The sequence below is a fragment of the Lytechinus pictus genome, chromosome 10 (assembly GCF_037042905.1).
Source record: "Lytechinus pictus isolate F3 Inbred chromosome 10, Lp3.0, whole genome shotgun sequence".
Lineage (NCBI taxonomy): Eukaryota > Metazoa > Echinodermata > Echinoidea > Temnopleuroida > Toxopneustidae > Lytechinus > Lytechinus pictus.
Genome location: NC_087254.1, coordinates 15,662,111 through 15,683,763, shown reverse-complemented (window position 1 = coordinate 15,683,763; position 21,653 = coordinate 15,662,111). Strand labels below are relative to the sequence as shown.

Sequence of the window (21,653 nt, the reverse complement as noted above, 5' to 3'; positions counted from 1 at the left end):
TATGACAATAGAAATATTCATCTTGACCATGTTGCTTACATTACCATGTTGATTACATGTTGGTTGTCATTTTTTTCTAGCAATCTGCTTACAGTGATGATCCTTCATCCAAAATGTAGATCCTCCTATTTGTTATGTAATGAAAATGTTTTATCGATGAATGTTGTGAATGCTGAAGAAAAACAATAAATCAAATCAAATCAATAATTTGGAGTAAAAAAAGTTAAATATGACTATTATACAGTTAAAACAGATCTTTAGGGCACAACCTATTCTTGCATGCTGGTAATGGTAAAAAGGTGCTTAGAACCTCCAGTTATCATCTCACGTTATTAATGTACATTGTGTGCATGTGCAGAGTTTCTATTGCTCTCTGCTCTGCTCTCCGCTTGTACATGTACTTGTACAGTACCAGTCACACATCTTTGATGCCTGTTTGCCTGGCTCAGCCAGGAATCAATGAATTACATGTATCTATTGTTCTCTGGTTTGAGGCAGGTAGGCAGTGTCGGGGATGTGTGACTGGTGGTGTTATATAATTGGGGACATCCCGATAGACCGCGGGTCCGCAGTGTGTGTAAAATTATGATCAGATATATCAAATGTCATCGAGAGGTCCAAAGGTCAAATGATACGAGACCATGGGGTTATATCAGGTGCGGATCCATGGGGTGCCGAGGGGGAACTGCCTCACCCCCCCCCCCACCCCCAGCTCAAAAAAAAAAAGAGGGGGGAAGATAATAAAAAGAGAGAGAGGAAGATGGGAAAAGGAGAGAATAGAAAAGAGAGTGTAAGAGGGGGAAGGAGAGGGAGAAAAAAAAGAGAAGAAAAAGGGGGAAAGGAAAGACAAAGAAAAAGGGAGAAGAAAAGGGGGAAAGAAGAGAAAAAAAAGAGAGGAGGGAAAAGGAAGAGAAGAAAAGAAAGGAGAAAGGAAAAGGAGGAAAAAGAAGAAGAAAAAAAGAGGAAGGAAGAGAAGAATATTTAAATAGAGAGTAAGATGAGAAGAAAGATAAGAAAGAGAGAGAGGAAGTCGGGTAAAGAAGAGAAGAAAAGGAGAGAGTAAGGGGGAGGAAGAGAAGAAAAAAGTGAGAGGAAAAGAGAGAAAGAAAAGACGGAAAAAAAGAGAAGAAAAGGGGGAAATAAAAGATGGGGAAAAAAGAGAAGAAAAGGGGGAAAGGAAGACAAGAAAAAAGAGAAGAAAAGGGGAAAATAAAGAGAAGAAAAAGAGAGAGAGAGGAGGGAGGAAAAGAAGAGAGGAAGAAAAGGGGAGAGGAAGAGGGGGAAAGAAAGAGAGAAAGAAAGAGAAAGGAAGGGAAATGAGGATAAGAGAAAGAAAAAGAAAAGAAAGAATAGGAGATGGGAAACAAAAGAGGGAGATGTTGACCCGGACGTCGATTTGATGTTCAAACTATAGGCGGCGCCAAAATGACGTTCGATCTATGGGGCGCCGAACTGATGTTCGAACTGGAGGGGGGCGCCAAATTGATGTTCGAACTATGGGAGCGCCGAATTGATGTTCGATCTAGCGGGGCACCAAATTGATGTTCGAACTAGGGGAGCGCTAATTTGAATTTTGACCATAATGCGACAAATACATGTTTCAGAGGGGGGGGGGGGGGGGGGGAGGGCAAAGTTATATTTCACATGGGGGCGCCAAGTTTATATTCAACCGAGGGCGCCAAATTGACCTTGAACTGAGGGGGCTTCATGCAAATTCATTTTCGACCGGGGCGCAACATTGCTCGTATTGCCTGTTTATAGTAAAATATATCTCCTGCCCAAAAAGCTGAAATTAATGCGGCTGAATTAAAATATCCCGTTTTTACGATAATAGACAAAAACAATGTTTTCGAGTTTTAAGTCTGTTTAGCGAGATAGATATCCTGTTCAGAGTCACAAAAAAGGGTTATTATCAAATTCAGCTCGCGCTACGCTTGCAATATTTCATCAATGAGGTATGCATCCTCTGCATCAATCCCACATGTAAGTGTTAGTGTTTTTCAAGTCAACATACATAGGCCGATCCAAGGGGCAAAGATTTTGCCCCCCCCCCCCTTGGTGGCGCAAAAAAAGGGTAAGAAACAGAAAAAGAAGAGAAAAAGGACAAGCAATTAGAATAGGAATTATACCTTAGTCCTTCTTAAGTCAGTATATAAAAAAATTGAGCTCGCGCTTCGCGCTGGCATCAATAAATTGTTTAGTTATATACGCATCCCGACCTCACAGTTTTTTGTATGCGAACGAGAAGCACAAGCTGAAAATATTTGATATTCTAACCTGACAACTGAAAATGTATTTTTCATTTCATCATTATAAAAGTTTTCAGCTAGCGCTTCGCGCTCGCATTCATTTCTTCATAGATATGCATCGTGTTCATCTTAACAACTACTAACATAGGCGGATCCAGGGGGCCCGAGGGCCCCTCCCCCTATTGACGGAGCAAATAAATTGGGAAAAACAGGGAAAGAAAGAAAAAAAGAAGGGGAAAGATAGGAGAAAAAAAGAAGACGAAACATAAAAGGAGGAAGACGAGTGAATAAAATAAGGTCAGGAGAAAGCTTGGAAAATATTTTTTTAAAAAATATTTAATGTCTCTATATTAAAATTTCGCTCGCGCATCACGCTCGCATTGCCTGTTCAATGAAATACATATCTCGGTCAATATAGGCTGATATATAGTTCAAAATATCAAGTTTTGAAGTCAATATACAAAGCATAATTCAGCTCGGACATTGATTTTTCATTTTTTTTTTTTTACCAATTTATTTTTTTAAGTGCTCTGGAAAATGTCCGTTTTATGGTGTGAATCAACATTTGCAACATTTTGTGCGCTCGCATTATTTGCTAAGTAGGCCTACCTATTGTCTTTTTGTATTTCATATAAGATTATCTAAATATTCTTTTTCAGGTGTCTCGATTCTAAAAAAAATGAAGGCCTATGCTAACGCTGTGCTCTCGCATTTTGGTGAGTTATGTACATCTATATGTTAATTCTATAACAAACTACTTAAATTCCCCCCATTTAAAAATTTCGGATCGCGATTTGCGCTCGCGTTATTTGCTAAAAATATATCAACCAATGAATCCTATTCATGATTACAAAAATACTTAAAATTTCCAGTTTTCAGGCATCATACACTGTCAACCAATTTCACACACTCATTAGGCTTATAAGATTAATACATATGAAATAATTTTTTTATGAATTCATAATAACTAAATTGTCCCTTTTTCATAAATAAATATCGACACGTTTTAGGAAAAGAAAATGAAAATAGTCATCATTCTCATATGATGACAAAAAAATCCTTAGGCCTAAAATGTCTCGATCCTAGGTTAAAATAATAATAAAATATCAGCACACGCTTCGCGCTCGCATCATTTATTTAGTGCTATCCACATCATCGTCACAATTTCCCTGTACACACAGTGCTGTAAATAGTGCTTAAATTGACTCATTTCATATCGGAATTTCAAATATTATTTTCAACTCGCGCTCTGCGCTCGCATTATTGATTTTCATGATGAAAAATGAAATGTATTCAGAATGCAGATTCTGTCTAACTCTAAAACACGCGCACGCATGTTTTTTGAGATACGCAGCTTGATCTTATTCAAAACGTACTAAAATTATTCAGTTTCAGATCAGAATATCTGCTCGCGCTTTGCGCTCGCAGTATGAAGATAACAAAAATTACCCATCCTTTTTCATGATTGACAAAACATGACTCGAGTGTCCCGTTGGGGGGTGTGAAATCTCATCTTTTTAGGTTGGAATATAAAAAATGTTCAGCTCGCGCTTCGCGCTCACATTATTTAATCGTTAAAATATGTATCTTCTTAATGGCTAACTGCAAAACGTCCTTAACAGGTCCCTTTTCGACTAGGCCAGAATGCATATTTAACACTTCTGATCGCGCTTCGCGCTCATGGTAATTATCTAGTTACATAACGCGTTCTGTTCAGGTTCACAAACATTGCCCAGAATTTTCAATTTTCAGGACAAAATACATGAAATTTCATTTTTTTTAGCTTGCATAGGGCTTATGAGATTGTTACACATTTATGTTGTTTATAAAGTAAAGCTAGGAAATGACTGTTAGGATATGGGCGTTTTGCCCCCCCCCCCAAAAAAAAAAAAAAAATTAATAAATAAATGAATAAATAAATAAAAGAAAAAAGAATCACAACCAAGAAAAAAAAGAGAGAGAAAAGGAAAGGGATTAGGATGAAATATGATATTATTTTCCAAATATTATGTCAAAATATATCACAACCTTGTATTTTTGAAATAAAAATGTCAGCATATTTGCTTGCTCGCTTCGCTCACTGGAAACTTCTTATTAATTTTATGCGATACGCCATATCGAGCCCCCCCCAAAAAAAAAATTGTTGGCTTATTACGCCACTGGAACAACCCCTTCAAAGAAACCAAACAAAAAAAATATCAACACTGAGCGGCCGATCGGGGAAAATATGGGTGAAAAAATTTGCCCCCCCCCCTCCTTATTTTCGGAAGCTGTTCCGCCCCCAGAATTAGGCTTTCAGGATAAAATACATTAAAAAAAAATCAGATTGCGCTTCGCGTTCTCATTATTTATTTAGGCCTTGGGAAATACTTCAGTGTGTTTTTAAAAATAAAATCTCAGATATTCTTTATCTTCTCCCCCCCCCTCAATTTCATTTATTTATTTTTTTATCTTGGTGCCCTCTACAAAAGTTCAACAAGAACCCCCCCCCCACCCCCCGTGCATCCATGCTGAATAAATACGCCACTAATGAGGAGAATGAGTCGATTGCTTCGAGATTGCATTATTCCCAAGAAGTTATCATTAATATTATTGAAGGCTATTCAAAAACAACTAGTAAAGAAACAACAGCTCCCGTTCACACAATATTCTAGTAGGGCCTACTCTGGAGAGAAGTTAAACCAAATTGAAACCCCGAAAATCGCTCGCGCTTCGCGCTCCCATTGATATTTCATTATTTATTCACGGATTTTTTTTTTCAAGAACACATTAAAAGAATGGTCTTTAATTGCCTTTTTTTATGTGATTATAAGATAATTCAAAATCCATTTAAGGCACTTAAGTTAGCCTGGCTGGGAGGGAGTGGGCGCCATTTTTCGAAAAGTACACATGGGCGCCAAGAATCAGGTCAAATTTGGCCCCCCCCCCCTTCTCACGAAATCCTGATCCGCGCCTGGGTTCTATAACAATAACCCAATTAGGGCAATTATCCCCTGACAACTACTTTAAGGAAAATATGATTCCTATATTTTTACCGCCGGGGACTGTTACCCCCGGAAATTTACCCTCCAGACAATTACCCCAGATAATTACCCTTAGTACGGAGCCTTTAAAATGCCATCGACGTGACGACATGGCGTGATACTTTATCTTGCCATGTATAATTAATAAGCTTATTATTTCGACATGGCGATATATTCTATCTTGGCAAGTCGATATGTCGACATGGCGAGATATGAAGTGTACAAGTCCCGGCGAGAATCCCGATATATCGCCATGTTGACATATAACTTGTTACAAGTCGACTTGGCAAGATAACATATCTCACCATGTTGACGTATAACTTTTTATAATATGTGGACTTGGCAGGATAACGTATCTCGCCATGTCGTCAAGTCAATGGCATTTGAAAGGCTCCGTACTAGGGGTAATTGGCGTCTAGAGGGTAAATTTCCGGGGGGGGGGGTAACAGTCCCCGACGATAAAAATATGGGGATAATATTTTCCTTGAAGTAGTTGTCAGGGGCCGATTGTCCTTTGGGTCATCGTTATAGAACCCCATGGACTCTTATCATTGACCTTTTGACCTCTTGATGACATTGGATCTCACTATATCCTTATCATAATTTTACACACACCGCGGACTATCGGACCCGCGGACTATCGGACCCGTGGTCTATCGGACCCGCGGTCTATCGGACCCGCGGCTATAGGACCCGCGGTCTATCGGACCCGCGGTCTATTGGGCTGTAACCATTTAATTGCACCTGGCAAGACTTTATTAAGCTTTTTTTTATTCTGTCAAACTAGTCTTAAGCATTCAAAAAAACTAATATCACTTTTTTGTATTTTTTTCTTTTGAATAATATACATGTATAAGTGTAATTTTTGTATGTATAATCTTGAGAGCCAATATCTGAATGATATTACAAGATTAAATAGTTTTTTATCACCTGATGTTGATACCGAAGATGCTACTTTTAACTTATCTAATAATGTTTTTTCTCTTTCTAAATTTAATACCAAATTGATGGATTGTGTGTCAAATAATAACTGTATAAATGATAAACACTTTTCATGTATACATATAAACTGTCGAAGTCTTTCTAAGAACCATGAGAATTTGATTTCATTTTTAAGCTGTTTAGATATCAAACCTACAATTATAGGCCTAACAGAGACTTGGATTTCCGAATCCACATCAAGTGCAATATTTAATATCGATGACTATAAATTTGTTGGTTTAGAACGTAAGAATAAAAGAGGTGGAGGAGTTGGTTTTTACATTCGTAATAATGTTGAATATACCCATGTAACAGAGTTTGATATCAATGAATGCCACGTAGAAGGTATATTCTTGGAATTGAAACTTTGTAATGATTCTCTATATGTCGCATCTATTTACAGACCACCTGGTCAGCCCATTGGTTTATTTGTTAATTCATTATGTGCAATACTGGATAAAATAAATATATCTTGTAACAAACTGTATTTACTAGGGGATTATAATATCGACTTGTTAAAAGTGAATAGGAATTATGAGGTTAATATTTTTTTAGACACTTTGATATCTTATTCTCTGAACACTTTGATTCGTTATCCAACCAGAGTCACTGATCACTCTGCGACTCTGTTGGTTAACATCTTCACCAATGACGAAAGTGTTTTTTTTTTTGTCAGGTGCATTGTTTTCAGACATAAGTGATCATTTTCCTGTTTTTTGTTTAAGTAACAACATTCTTAATTGTAATAAATCTAATAATATGTCTGGGAAGCGGCGCAACATCTCAGATCAAAACATTGCTAAATTTATTCTTGAATTAAATAAAATTGTTTGGAATGTTGATCATGAAGATCCTAATAAGTCTTATGATAAGTTTTTAGACAATTTTTTACATGCATACAATGTATGCTTTCCATATTCCTCTTTTTCCATAACCAATAAGAATAGGAGCTATAAGCTATGGATGACAAAAGAAATACAAAAGTTAACTAAAAGAAAATGTAAGATGTATAAGAAATTTATTAAGAATCCATCTGAATATAGGAAATGTGTTTATAAGAAATCAAGAAATAAACTCACAAATTTAATTAAAAAAACAAAAAAATAATATTATCGAGTACAGTTCCAAAATGCCTCTGGTGATATGAAACAAACATGGAAAGTGATTAATAAAACACTTGGTCGTTCTCAAAAGAAAACTGGTCTTGATAAAATTACATACCAGGATCAGGTCTTAAAGGAAAATGAAACTCTTGGAGCAAGTTAGCTTTTGTGAAAGCAGAAAAATCAAAGAATAAGATCAACAAAAGTTTGAGTTAAATAGGACTAGCAATAGAAGAGTTATGAGCATTTGAATGTCGAGATCACTAATGCTATGGAGATCCTCCCATTGGCAATGCGACCAAGATCTATGATGTCACAGATGAACAACTCTCCCTTTTGGACACTGAAAATATACCCCAAAACATCTCTTTTTGCTCATTCTAATCATATGACAAACGATTCATCAATGATATAACGTTGTGAAACCTCTGTACTTGTCCTCTCATAAAGAGAACACCTCACCTTGTGATAGACTCCATAAAAGTGAGAATATAAGTGAAATAAGTACTACAGTAATGAGGGAGTTGTACGTGTGTGACATCACAGATCTTGGTCGCATTGCCAATAGGAGGATCTACATGGCATTAGTGATCTCAATATTCAAATGCTCATAACTTTCTCATTATTCATTCAATCTTCCTCAAACTTTCAACAATATGTTTCTTTGATTTTTCTCTTTGATATGGATTCAGCTGGTTTCAAGGGTTTCATTCTCCTTTAACAGATAATAAAGTGATATGTAATACAATAAACAAATACTTTGTTAACATTGGTCCGAAGTTACATTCTGAATTTACATCTAATATAAATACTCAATCTGATTTATGAAAGTATATTACTAAAAACGACAAATAATTATTTTTGGCCCCAATAACTCCTAAAGAAATATTGGATTTTGTAACTGGTTTTAAAAATAATGTCAGTGCTGGTTTTGATGGTATTGATGTCAAGGTTGTAAAGAGGTCAATACATGTAATTGCTAAATTATTATGTGATATATTCAATTCTTCTTTTGTTACTGGGATTTTCCCAGATCAGCTTAAGCAAGAGTGGTCCCTGTTTTTAAATCTGGTTCTCCTGACATTATTTCAAATTATCGTCCAATTTCCGTTCTATCCATTTTTTCAAAAATATTAGAAAGATGTATTTATTCTCGTTTACATAGTTTCATTTCTCAGTGCAATATTCTTACAATAATCAGTTTGGTTTTAGAAAGGGGCACTCCACATCTTCGGCCTTAGCAGAATTTGTATATAAAGTCACAAGTGCATTAGATAAACAGGAAACAATGATCGGTCTTTTCATTGATTTAAGCAAAGCTTTTGACTCACTTGATCATGATTTATTATTACGTAAATTAAGTTATTATGGAATAAAGGGGGGTTGCACTCAGTTTATTTGACAATTATTTTCAAAATCGTAAACAGTTTGTTTCGATTGATTATTTTTATTCCTCGATACAAGGTATAAGATGTGGAGTGCCTCAAGGGTCGATCCTCGGCCCACTTCTGTTTATAATTTACATTAACGATTTAAGTAATGTCTCCAAAATTGTGGACTATATTTTATATGCAGATGACACCAGCTTGTTCATGTGCCATAAAAATGTACAAACTTTGCAAAATATTTTCAATAAGGAACTGAAATATGTATCAAACTGGCTTACTGTTAATAAATTAACCTTAAATGTTAAGAAATCAAATTATTTGGTTTTTACAAATAAAAATAGATCACAATTCAAATTTGAGGTTTGTTTAAATGAGATGCCAGTTAATGAAGCAACATTTACTACCTTTCTAGGTGTTAATGTTGATAATAAGTTAACTTGGAATGAACATGCTGGTGTCATCTGCAATAAAGTTGCCAAAATCGTTGGTTTTTATGTATAAACTCCACACATTGCCGAAGAATATTCTTCTTTAATTGTATAATACCTTGATTTTACCATATTTGAATTATTGCAATATAGCCTGGGGTAATGCCTTCCAAACACATATTAACAGAGTATTTCTTTTGCAGAAAAAAGCCATGAGAATTATAACTCACTCTTTTTATCTCTCCCATTCTGGACCATTGTTTACATCTTTGAAAATTTTGAATATGATGGATTTGAACAGAATGAATATTGCACTTTTCATGTTTTTCTATAAAAAGGATCTCTTGCCTAATTCCCTTAAGAATTATTTTCTATTAAACACATCTGTACATACTTATTCAACAAGAAATGCCCAAAATATCCATATTCCACAGTGCTGTACTTCCATCTTCAAAAACAGTATATTTTATCAAGGACCAGTTATTTGGAACTGAATCCCTTCTGACATTCAATCAAGCCCTTCGGTATCTGTTTTTAAAGGAAATACAAAACATTTTTATTGTCTAAGTCTTAGATTTATTTTTGGTTCTCCCCCCCCCCCCCCATTCTCATTCGGTTAAGGTTTAGTTAGGTGTTTGCTTGTTTGTTTGTTATGTTTTTTGTTATTTTTCTCATTGAATTTGTGATTATATGATGTTTTTAATATTTCTTTAAGTACAATTTTTGTTATGAGTTTGCCCCCCCCCCCAAAAAAAAAAAAAAAAAAATCCTGGTGTCGCCACTGCACACGGTATTGACCGCTGCGAAAGTATGAACGGAAAATGATTGCCACGGAAAACGTCTCGTAACGGTAATCATAGCCTCGTTCAGACGTGGGTTCTTAGTCGGAGTAATCTTGGTCGAAGGATTACCACTCCGACCTTTCCTCCGACAAAAATAGCCTACGTCTTGGTTGTGATAAGATAAATGTCTTTGGAATTTTGATCCATTGATAATAAAATAAAAAATTAGTCCGACCTAGGAACCCACGTCTAAACGATACCAAAAGTGATTTATTTGACCAAAACATTAGAAAAAATACGTGCTACAACATAAAGTATTTATAATTCTGGAATGAAAAATGATAAGTCACATTTTATTCAACGTTTGAAATTATTTTGATTAGAGTAATTTCATTTTCCAAATTTTTTTCTATTTTTTCTCAAAGGGCAAGTTCACCCTGATGATAAGTTTGTTGTAAAAATTGTATAAAAGAAAAAAAGAGGAAAAAAGATTGGTGAAGGTTTCAGGAAAATCCATCATAGATTAAGAAAGTTATTAGAGTTTAAACATTTTGATTTGTGACGTCACATTATCAGCTGCCCTATTATTTAACATAAAATACATATAATATACATTTCAAGTTTTTTATGGTTCGTGATGACTATTTCTTCTTATTCTTTTTTACTTTCGAAAGGCGGATGTGAAATGATTTACATATTAAGTTACAATAAAACCATGTCCATGTGTTTTTTTAATAAAATTTGACGGTTTCAAGAAGTAAATGAAATGAAATTTTTACTATGCGATATAAGCGAAAGCTGATCGCCTATGACCTCGAAAATAAAAAATAAAAATATTTTTTTAATCTTTGATGAACTTTCCTCAAAACTTTTCTAAAATTATTTTTTTGTTTGCTATTTTTACAATAAACTTTTTTTCAGGGTGAACTTCCCCTTTAAAGGCGTTGTCGATTGTGTGAGGCTCTGCCCATATTCTTTCTAGAACATCATCGGGGGAAAAGATTATTTCTATATCATTTCATCTAGCTGGATGGGTTTCTTTGAAGACGTTAATTTCTTTGAGGTTACCACGGATGGAAAGTCAATATCTCGACAAGAAATCAACCTAAAGAAATACAGATAACCCTGCCGGAAATTGCGATTGGTGGCAGCATAGATCACGCAGTTGATACTACTGTTAGTGTGGGCCAGCAGAGCGGAGAATATGTACATGTTTCTGTGAGCCACTGTGTGGCGATCAATGATCACGGTTAGAGCATACGGTGCACACATTGAGACGAAGACGACGATGATGATGAGAACCGATCTAACGAGCTTCATATCGTTCGCATGTCTGAGTGATAATCCATCTTCTTCAGCGACCTGGGATGTAGAATATAAAATGATTATTATAGCAACAACAACAATAATAATAATAATGATAATAATAATGATAATAATAGGCATCTAAATTGCGCCATTTATCTAGAAATAAACTATTCCTAAATGCATTTCCCCCTTAGCTTTAGCTCGAGCTGCCTTCAAGCGCTCAGTGTATTTCAAGGAATTATTTCTGCTGGGTACCCACTCACCTCGCCTGGGTTGAGTGCAGCACAATGTGGGAGGAGAACACGCCATTGATGGGACTCGAACTCGTGTCCCTCTACTTGAGAGACGATAGTTGTAACCACTAAACCAAGACGCCCCAAAGTCCGGGGGCACATAAATTTGTTCCTTACAGGTGTACAGCAGAAGCCTAAAAGCCAATATATACCCTTTTTTTACTTTTCACTTCTCAGAAAATAGGATGTAAAGATGCCCCTTTAATAGCCCTCCCCTTAATAAAACATGCAAAATGTTAACTTTAATGGTTCTCTCCTTTCTGAATGTTTAAATTTGGTGCGAAAAACCACTCACGTAGAATCGGAGTTGCGCATTACAAATCCCATATATTATTATTATTATTCTGAACAAAAAAGTTATTCATGTTAAAGTACGCGATCGAAAAGGCAGGGCGTGATTAAAGATTTTCCAGCTCAAATCGATGCCCGTCTGTTTTAGAATTTTCTTTTAAAGCGACCATTAGAGTGGTACTTCCCTGTAGGTCATATGCAGCGGGTACCCCCCCCCCCCCCTTTCCCGGCGCCAGACAATTATTGCATTTTGCTCGAGGACATGTAGGAGGCATGATTAACTTTTGCTAAGTTTTATCTTTTAGTTAATTATCAATGGATCATATATAACGGTATATGTAATCAACTTGTTTTTCTCATTCTTGTTTCATAACTAGACGATTACATCTTTCATGAGATGGAATGATTCATCTAAAAAAATAATTCTAAACAGGCTTTTCACATTAAAAAATGATTTAGTTTAAGCACAATCCTCTCTCTTATAGTAATGGAAGCAGTACATGAAAAACTATCGCAATCACTGATGTGCAGAAAGTAAAACGTGTTTGTCATTATCATTTTTCTTTTAAATCGTGATCCTGATTCTTACTGAGTGCCTTTGAAAGTGCCGCTAAATGTGATGGGAAGTAGGGAGAGTTTTTCGCACATTGGCCCCGAATGAATCCTACAACGCAGCAAATGCATTGAAAATGCAAGTCAATTCACAATGAAGTCTTTGTCGAGGTTCGATGAATCGGAACATTAGTTTCGTCCAACGTATATCAGAGATGACGAAAAATCGTAAATATCGGACGAGATTGCTGTTTTGATTCGCCGGCCATCGACAGAGACTTTGCGTTGTAGGATTATTTATTCTGCACCATGTTGGGAAAGCTCCCTATTACCTCTCTTCACGTTATTAAAAGGGGTACTCCGGTCTGAAAATATTTATGTCTGAATAAATAGAGTATGAAATTCACCAAGCAAAATGTTGAAAATATCGTCGATAACAAATTAGCGAAGTTATTTAATTTCAAACTTTAGCAATATATTGTGCAAACAGTTATATGCACACCGTCATGAATGTTCATTAGGTGGGCTGATGATTATCCACACTTTCCTTTTTCTTTTGTTGTTCCATGAAATCATAATTGTTTCATTTTTTCATACATGTGTGAATAAAATGTCTCCATTACGTTGAAATAAGTTGCCGTAATGAATATCTAATCAGTTGTCGATTCATTTGTTATTAGTTCTTGGAGGATAAGATTTGAATAAACCTAATTTCATATAATAAAACACAAAAGAACAAGTGGGGATATGACATCATCCCTTTGCTCATTGAATATTCATGAGGACATGCCGAAGAACTGTTTCACCGGAATAATGCAAATCTTTAAAATGCCATAACTTTGTTTTTCATTGTCCGATTTTGATCAAATTTTCAGTTTTTGTTTGTCTGATTTGCCTTTATTAGTCCGGGAGCAGGGACCTGTGAAAAATGAGTTCGTATACGACCCACAACACAGAAAAGGTTTGATACCATAGGGGGTAGTAGTATGGACCCTCTAGATCACTGCTAGGTAGGTAGTAGTCTCAAATTGTGGTATCACTTTTTTTTACTACCGTTGAATTTAAAGAGCACTGTAAAATAGTAAAAAATGAAATGAATCAATAACTTTTCAAGGGAAGGTGAAATGTAACTTGCCATATCTCCGCTTGTATACGTCAAAATACGTCGTTCATGTATCAAAATGCTGCTGGGTGACAGCTCTAACGTTACAGCAACATTCCAAAGTGAAATTGAGATATCGAACCTTCAAAATAGGAATACACTAATGACCAGTGTCCATTTCCATCTCAAGTAGATATGAAAAATTGAGACGATAAATTGATTGTTGTGTTTAAATATGTGGCGCTCTATAAAACTTTACTTGGATTAAATATGAGTTATTCATAACAAAAATAAAATTTTAAACATTTTCAGATATGTTCTACCTAGCCTGCGGGCTACTGTTTACAATCTTGTAGCGCCGTTAGTTTGTAATCTAACGCTGCTTAAATCAATTAGAATTACTTTTTACCGGCGATATAATCTGATACAAACCAAATTCATTACCACTGACGTAGGACCCCGCCCTCAAAAATTAAAATGATGGGGCCAGATATGGAGTGTGTGGCAAAAATGTCTAAGGAACTGTGGGCGACCGAAGCAATTGAGCCGACAAATTACGTTTTTAATACACCAATCTGTTTTTTGCGGGACAGATTATGACATAATCAAGAAAATATATTTCCTCCTATTCCTTTCGTTTTCTTTCTTCTAACTTCATTTTCTTTTCATGAAATTGGTTTATGGGTCAACGGCCCCAAGCCCCCTATTTTTACAGCAGTAGTCATTACTGAACATCATAAAATGCAAATATTTCCAAGTCGTTTCCCCCCTCATAGTCTTTGTTTATATCAAATCCCCCCCCCCCCAAAAGTACGATAATCTCCGCCACCTATAAATAACAAGTATCAAAATGATACTGGATGATAGGCCCAGTGATACGACAAACAATTCGAAGTGAAACTCTCTATTTCGTGATAATTTTCAAACGAAGTTTACATTGCAAATTCTGATGACCAAGTTCAATTCACAAATGAATGTTACTATGTATTCCCATTCATTTGATATGAATAAAGTAATTGAAGGAATGTCGCAGGGTTTTTTGTTGTATTATTTTACTTCATTTCCATTTCAATTAAAGATCTATTTTATTCCAATTGACATTTAATCAATCTTCATATTATACACATTACTGATATCATTAATGTAGTAGAGAAAACAATGAATGTAAAATACAGTATATAAATTATACATGGAAGAATGCGTAAAAACCCAGAAAGCAGGTGCCTTTGTCGGAAATCGGGATACCTTTAAAACCATGAGTTAACAACAATTAAAAAGAAAGGGCTAAGAGAAGGGAAAGGAAGAGAAGAGAGAAGAGGGCATGAACGTATGAAGCAAATGACCTACGAGTAGGTTTAACGCATATTTTAATGAAACAGCTTGTTATTCTTATTGATCTCCTGCAAATTATTGAGGAGATATTTGCTCAAAATACTACCCTGGCATATTAAAAACTATTTTTACAGGAACCTGTTAAAAAGTTACCTCACCATTTTTCATACTTGACATGTATTTGGAAATATCGTCTGTTGGCATCTCCATGTGGAAAAATTGTTTATTTTTGCTGTATCGGAAACAGTGGAAGCAGCTTTTTACCTCAGTGGGGGCTCCAAAATGACAAATTTTCCCACAAATAGGCAAAATATGTAAAAGGGGTGGGTAACTTCTGTGTCCTCTCTCTGGGGTAGAGGTTTCGATGTCCCAGCACTTCTTTATATTTAGCTGATAGAGAAAAACCTACTCTTTTGTCTCCAGGTTTAAGACGATTTAAGTGGCTTGCTTTACAGCGGAAAAAGCTTTATGCCTCATTAGGAGCTCCAAATAGGCAAATTTTCCCGTAAATAGGCAAAATACGAAAAAGGGTTGGGTAAATTCGGAAGGCCCCTGAGGGGAGTACGCTTCGATTTCCTAGCACTTCCTTATATACAGCCGATAGGGAAATAAGTACTCATTTGTCGCCGTATAGTTTAAAGACGATTAATGTGGCTTGCTTCACAGCGGAAACAGCTTTTTGTCTCAATGGGGGCTCCAAAATGGCAGACTTTCCCATAAATAGGCAAAATATGGAAAAGGGTGTGTAATTTCGGCGGCCCCTCTGTGTGGTAGAGGCTTCGATGTCCCAGCGCTTCTTTATTTGTAGATGATAGAGAAAACCCTACTATTTTGTCCCCAAGTGATTTCATGACAATAAAAGTGGCTTTACTGCATAGCAGAAATGTTCTTTTTGCCACAATAGGGCCTCAAAATGGCAGATTTTTACATAAATAGACAAAATACTGAAAATGGCTGGGTGACTTTGGCAGCCCCCCCCCCTCCCCCTGAGCGAGAAGGTTGCCAGCACCTCTCTATTTATAACAGATAGATAAAAGGTTACTCTTTTGTCATAAAGTGGTTTCAAATGAATAAAAGAGGGTTTACTACATAGTAGAAATGCTATCTACCTCAATAGGGACTTCAAAATGGCAAATTTTCCAAGAAATAGAACAAATTCGGAAAAAGGATGGGGTGACTTTGGCAGCCCCCCTCCCCCTTTCGGGAAATGAGCCCTATAAAAGAATTTACAATCTAAAGAAATTAGGAAAAAAAATGAGTTTGAAGAAAGAAAATGTAATATGGTTGGGATCAGATTATATCCCCAGTGAACAAGAAATGCTAATTTATTCATGCAGCGTTGGAACTCGAACTAACGGCACTAAAAGATTGTGAAAAGTAGCCCATATATGGTGGTTAAATAAATGTTTAAAAATATTGTGAAAATCTTCATTTTGTTAAGAATACCGCATATTTAGTCCCACTGTCGTTATATACAGCGCCTCATGTTTAACAACACAAAATCACATTATCATATCAATTTTTTTCATATCTACTTGAGATGGAAGTGGATATTGGCCATGAGTGTATTCCTATTTTGAAGGTTTGATATCTAAATTTCATTTTTAAATGTTACTCTAACGTTAGAGCTATCACCCAGCAACATTTTGATACATGAATGACGTATTTATGGCATAAACACGCGTAGATATAGCAACTTAAATAATATTTTGCTATTTTACATCGCTCTTTAAATTCGACTGTAAAAAAAGTGATACCACAATTTGAGACTACTACCTACCTAGCAGTAATCTAGAGGGTACATACTACCCCCCTATGGTGTCAAACCATTTCTGTGGTGTGGGTTGTACGAACTCCTTAAAAAGGGCCCCTATGAGATTTTGCTCCTGGACTATATCTGTTCAACTCATATTCTATTTTCAGCATGGAGTAACCGTTTAAAATTGTGAAAATATTACCCTCTTAAGCCTGGACGAAGATTTCCAGGCGTAATAGTAGATGCGGACATAGCTGTACATGATGATAAACAGAGGAATCCCAAAGGCCATGCCGGAGAAGTAGATTGTATATGAGTAGTCGATGGCCATATCCGCAGTGCAAACCATGGTTTTCCAATCGAAACGATACCCACCCCAGTTGACAATGTTTGGTAGAGCAATGAGGAAAGATATGGTCCATATCGCTACGAGCATCAGAGAAACAGTCTTGCGATTATAATTGGTGCTATGCTTGGCCCAGTGACATATTATCACGTAACGATTCACACCAATAGCAGCAATACTCCACATAGAGCACGCACAGCTAAATGAAAAAATACACACAACAAAATAGATTGTATTAGCATGAGTAGGGTGAAACTGGATTAAACATGATTATAGAAAACGACAATTTGTTTAAAGAAATGTTGACGTCTTCAACGGGGCCTTGGGAAAGATTTTTGTTACAGGGGAGGGAGGCCCTGATGTAATTGACAAGCAAAAAAAAAGGGGAGGGGGTCACTATAAAAACGGGATCATTTTGGTCCAGAGAAATTTGATAAGCATTGAAAAAAGTTTCATTTGCACAACGTAGGTCATTTTGGTTTTTTTCTTCATTTTGAAACACTTACTAGAATTCTAATGGGTGCTGCCTATGAAAAAATACACACTAGCAGCACCCGCGGGAAAATCTTTGAGTGCTTCAGGCACCCCATCCAGCTACCCTGCTTCCCAGGGCCATGGTTTTCAAGAATTTCCAGTTTCATGTTGCTTTTCAGTTTCATTCACTTGGTACATTTATTTTCATCCATTTTTTGTCAGTTCTTGTGGTTGTATTTTAAGTAGGCCTATATTATGCAATTTGATTACAGACGGAGCGAAGCAAGTAAAAAAAAAATAGTCCAGAATATGTATGCACCCCTAATGTCCCCGGTAATTGGTGGATTGTAATAAATATCCACAAACGCCCCCACATTACGGTTACAAATGGGAGCACGTGTCCCCACTTACACTGGCTATGCGGAATGTGTCGATGTTTTACCTTTTCAGATTGGCAGCAATTAGAAGCATGTGTGTGGGAGTTTGGGGTGGCTGGGAAGGTGGGTGTGCGGGGATATATATGTAGATGTTGTTAAGTTAACATTAATTGTGTAAACTTTGATATGAACATGAAGAACACTGGGAGGATTAAACTGTTTTTTTTACGTAATTAAATAAATATATATGTATATATATATATATATATATATATATAGCCAAGCGCGAGTGGTTCAAAGCGCGTCACGTGATATAATCGAAATCGGTGTATTTTCCCAGCCTTCGATTAATATATTGACCAGCCTGTCTATGAATATATTTTTCTACGTGTATGACGCCCTCTTGCGGATTAGATGTTACCAATTACACGGAAATAACATATGTGGGACTACAGCGCAGCAGAAGCGATAGTTTGCAGCCGAGCAACACTCGACCGGACCGCGGAATTTAAGTGAGTCCGACGACGACGAGTTAGGTTTAACGTTAGATCTAACGTTAAGCCTTCTTCGGTTACTAAAATGGAGCCTAAATTTGTGTAGACAGGAATAACCGCCGTTTCTGAAATTCTGGGGAATTATAAACAGTCTCTGGATATATATTGGTGAGTGGAGCCAACGTAACATTACTAGTTTTCAGCAGACAGAGACTGAGTCTGAGGCTTAGCTTAGTTTTACAACTTTGTTGTATAGATCTACTACCGGTACTAGGCATAGGGCCTAGTAATTTCTAGGGGGGCCTAACGTCAAATATTTGTGGTGATGTCTGATGAGCAATTAGGAATAAGATTAGCTTTTGGCCGATAAAATTGGGTGAGTAGATTTGGATTTAGATTTAGGCTTAACGTTAGATATTATGAGATGATGATGAGATCTAGATCTAGGCTAAGTAAGTTAGAGTCTAACATTAAAAGTTAGAGAAATCTAATGTTAATCATGCTAACGACAACTTAAGTTAACGTTGGTCCTAACGTCAACAAAACATTAATTTGGTCATGGACCAGGTTCGACAACAGAAAGATCAGGACCACCACCAACAATGGCAACATTTATACAGCCGCAACCTAGTCTGACATAGAATCTGATCTAGATCTAGTCATGTTTTATCTCATCCTACCTCAACTTCCTCAAGCGATGTTCGTGCAGGCTCCTCCTCTCCACTTCGCTACCGCTACACTGGAGCGTAGTGTAGCGGTGGTAAAGTGGAGTGGAGCCTGTACGAACATCGCTTGAGGTAACCTCACCCCAAAGTTGGATCAGAATCTGCACCTGATCATGGCTCAACCACTAGCGTACCTACGGGGGGGGGGGGGCAGAGGGGGCAGTCTGCCCCCCTGACGAGCCACAACCCATGCAAAGGACGTATCCCTGCCCCCCTGACGAGCTTGAAAGACCCTTTTTGCCCCCCCCCCCTGACGAGCTTGAAGACCCTTTATTGCCCCCCCCCCCCTGACGAGCTTGAAGCTGTTTTTTTTTGCTTGTCAAATTTTTTGGCGGACAGTTTTGCCCCCCTGTGGAAAATCCGAGGTACGCCACTGGGCTGAACAACATGTATTGTCGGTCTGCCTTGCCCTTGGGTCCTGGACCTGGACCGGACTCTAACTTAGATCTAGGCCTAAACAAACTTGATTTGTATTAGGAAACGGCTATTCACTGTACCTAACGTAATACTAACGTTACTTATTCTTATACCAGGTCCATTAGTCACTGTAAATATAATAAACAAGTCTTGATCAACTGCATGCATCGTAGACCTACCTTTAGATGATCCACCTTCATCATTCAAGGCTATCTAATATAACAGATATTGACTGATGGAGTGTTTGAAAAAACGTTCTTTGGACCACCTAAAAGATTTATATTTTCCCTCGTGATCACATCACATAACCCCTCGGGAAAATATAAATCCGGCGGTCAAAAGAATATTTGTATTACACACCGCATCAGTCAATATATATATATATATATATATATATATATATAAATTATGTTATATAGTTGAGATCAAAGGGTGTATGGAGAGGACCGTACCAAGTTCAAAACTTTTTCTTCAAGCTTTCGGGCACATGCCCTTCATCAGGAACTAGACCAATATACAAAATACAAAATATACTATTAACACCGATAGATACAAAACGATGTATATAAAGAAGATGAGTAAATATAAATGCATTAATAGCAACTAATTATTTATATAAGGTAATGGTGAGTCAATATGTAACGTAGCATAGCATATATAGTTACCGTAAGTACAGTGTATTGCTAACAGTAAGGTTAAGTGTGAAGTGAGGTCAGGTGTGAGGGCATGAGTTATTAGATGATGAAGAGGGTCGTTTATTGTTCGGCGTTTATACCACGTGGTCTTCATGTTTTGAGTTTGTGTATGTTTGAGTATGTTAGCAATACACTGTACTACGGACCTTACACTGGCGTAAATCCCGGGGGGATGGGGGAATATATCCCCCCCCCCCCACTTTTCGAGGAGGGGGGATGGGCTGTACAAACATCCCCCCACTTTTTACGAAAGAAATGAAAAAAAAATCACAAGAGATAATTGTTTTATTGGTGAAAATTCTTCCTGAAATACCGCTTAACAAATAAAGCAATATAATTGAATCATAAAATGCAAATAAAGAGCCAGTTCACCATTTTCAAACGAAATACTTATGTCCTTATTATAACATTGAAGAGAAACCCCCGTTTCTTCCAATTCATCAATGTTGGGGTCTTTGGGAAGGGAATAAGATGGAATGTCAAAACATTTTGAATGTAATCTCTAATAAAACCATTAAACCATCATGAGGTAAAAAAGATAATAATATTGGAGGGGTATTTGCCATATGGACATAAAGTGGCGTAACTACGGTGGGCATGGGGGGCACATCCCCCCATCGGCTGAACAAAAAAACGGGGAAAGGGGAAAAGGAGAAAAGAGGGAGAAAGGAAGAGAAACGTAGTGGGAAAGAAGAAAATATTATATAATGTTATATTACATTATAATTATGTTATGTTACATTACATAAGAAACATTTTTATCATAACTTTATGAAACATAATTTGCCCAGGGCCTACGTCTCCATTGTTCCTGGTGCTCGCATTGTCTGTTTAACGAGATATATAATCCTGTTGTACTAAAACATCCCGTTTTCAAGTCAATATAAACCAAATATATTTCCTAGCACTTGAGTTATCATTGTTTTATGTAGTGACATATGCTTCTTTTTCATGACTCAAAAAGTGATTGCCCAATGTTAAGGTCTTCGTATATATGAAACATTTCCTGTCCGTGATTACGTTTGCATTAGTGGATTGGTGAGATATGTCTGCTTTTCATGAATTCCTAAAATCAGTCCTTAAAATGTCCCTTCTTCTGATCTGAATATCAAAAATTTTCAGCTCGCGCTTCGCGCTCGCATCATTTGATTAATGAAATACGTATGGTCCTATTTAATTCCTACAAAGAAACCTTAGAATGCCCCACTTCAGGTCTGAATTATCTAAATTTTCAGCTCGCGCTTCGCGCTTGCATTGTTTAGCGAGACAGGTACCTATCATGATTACACAAATTTGATTATAATGTCCCTTTTTAGGTGTGAATATAAAAAAATTTCAGCTCGCGCTTCGCGCTCGCAATATTTGATCAGTGAGATACATATCCGTTTAATGACATTGTCCTTAAAATGTCTCTATTAGGTCAGTATAACTGGCAACTTCGCGCGCTCACTAGCGCACTCACTCAGTGATTCAAAAAATTTGCTGGTGCCCCCCCCCCCCCCCAATGCCGTGACCCACGGTACGCCACTGTGGACAT

General features: G+C 36.8%; 1 protein-coding gene across 1 annotated transcript; it reads right to left on the bottom strand.

Annotated features, from left to right (window-relative positions):
- Window positions 1-10,890: 10,890 nt before the first annotated feature.
- LOC129270231 (melatonin receptor type 1B-B-like) lies at window positions 10,891-17,879 on the bottom strand. The gene is made up of 3 exons (XM_054907631.2): window positions 17,851-17,879; window positions 16,791-17,133; window positions 10,891-11,316 (listed from the first exon to the last, which is right to left on the bottom strand). The coding sequence occupies exons 1-3, from the start codon at window positions 17,877-17,879 to the stop codon at window positions 10,963-10,965; spliced, it is 726 nt and encodes a 241-aa protein (XP_054763606.1). The 3' UTR covers window positions 10,891-10,962.
- Window positions 17,880-21,653: the final 3,774 nt, after the last annotated feature.

Bases quoted from the DNA above. Each gene is read 5' to 3' on its own strand.
- LOC129270231 (XM_054907631.2), bottom strand. From the start codon at position 17,879: ATGCTTCTAATTGCTGCCAATCTGAAAAG. The intron at 17,134-17,850 runs GTAAAACATCGA...TTTTTCATTTAG, and splicing joins ATTGCTGCCAATCTGAAAAG to CTGTGCGTGCTCTATGTGGA. The intron at 11,317-16,790 runs GTAATATTTTCA...TCTACATCCCAG, and splicing joins CTTCGTCCAGGCTTAAGAGG to GTCGCTGAAGAAGATGGATT.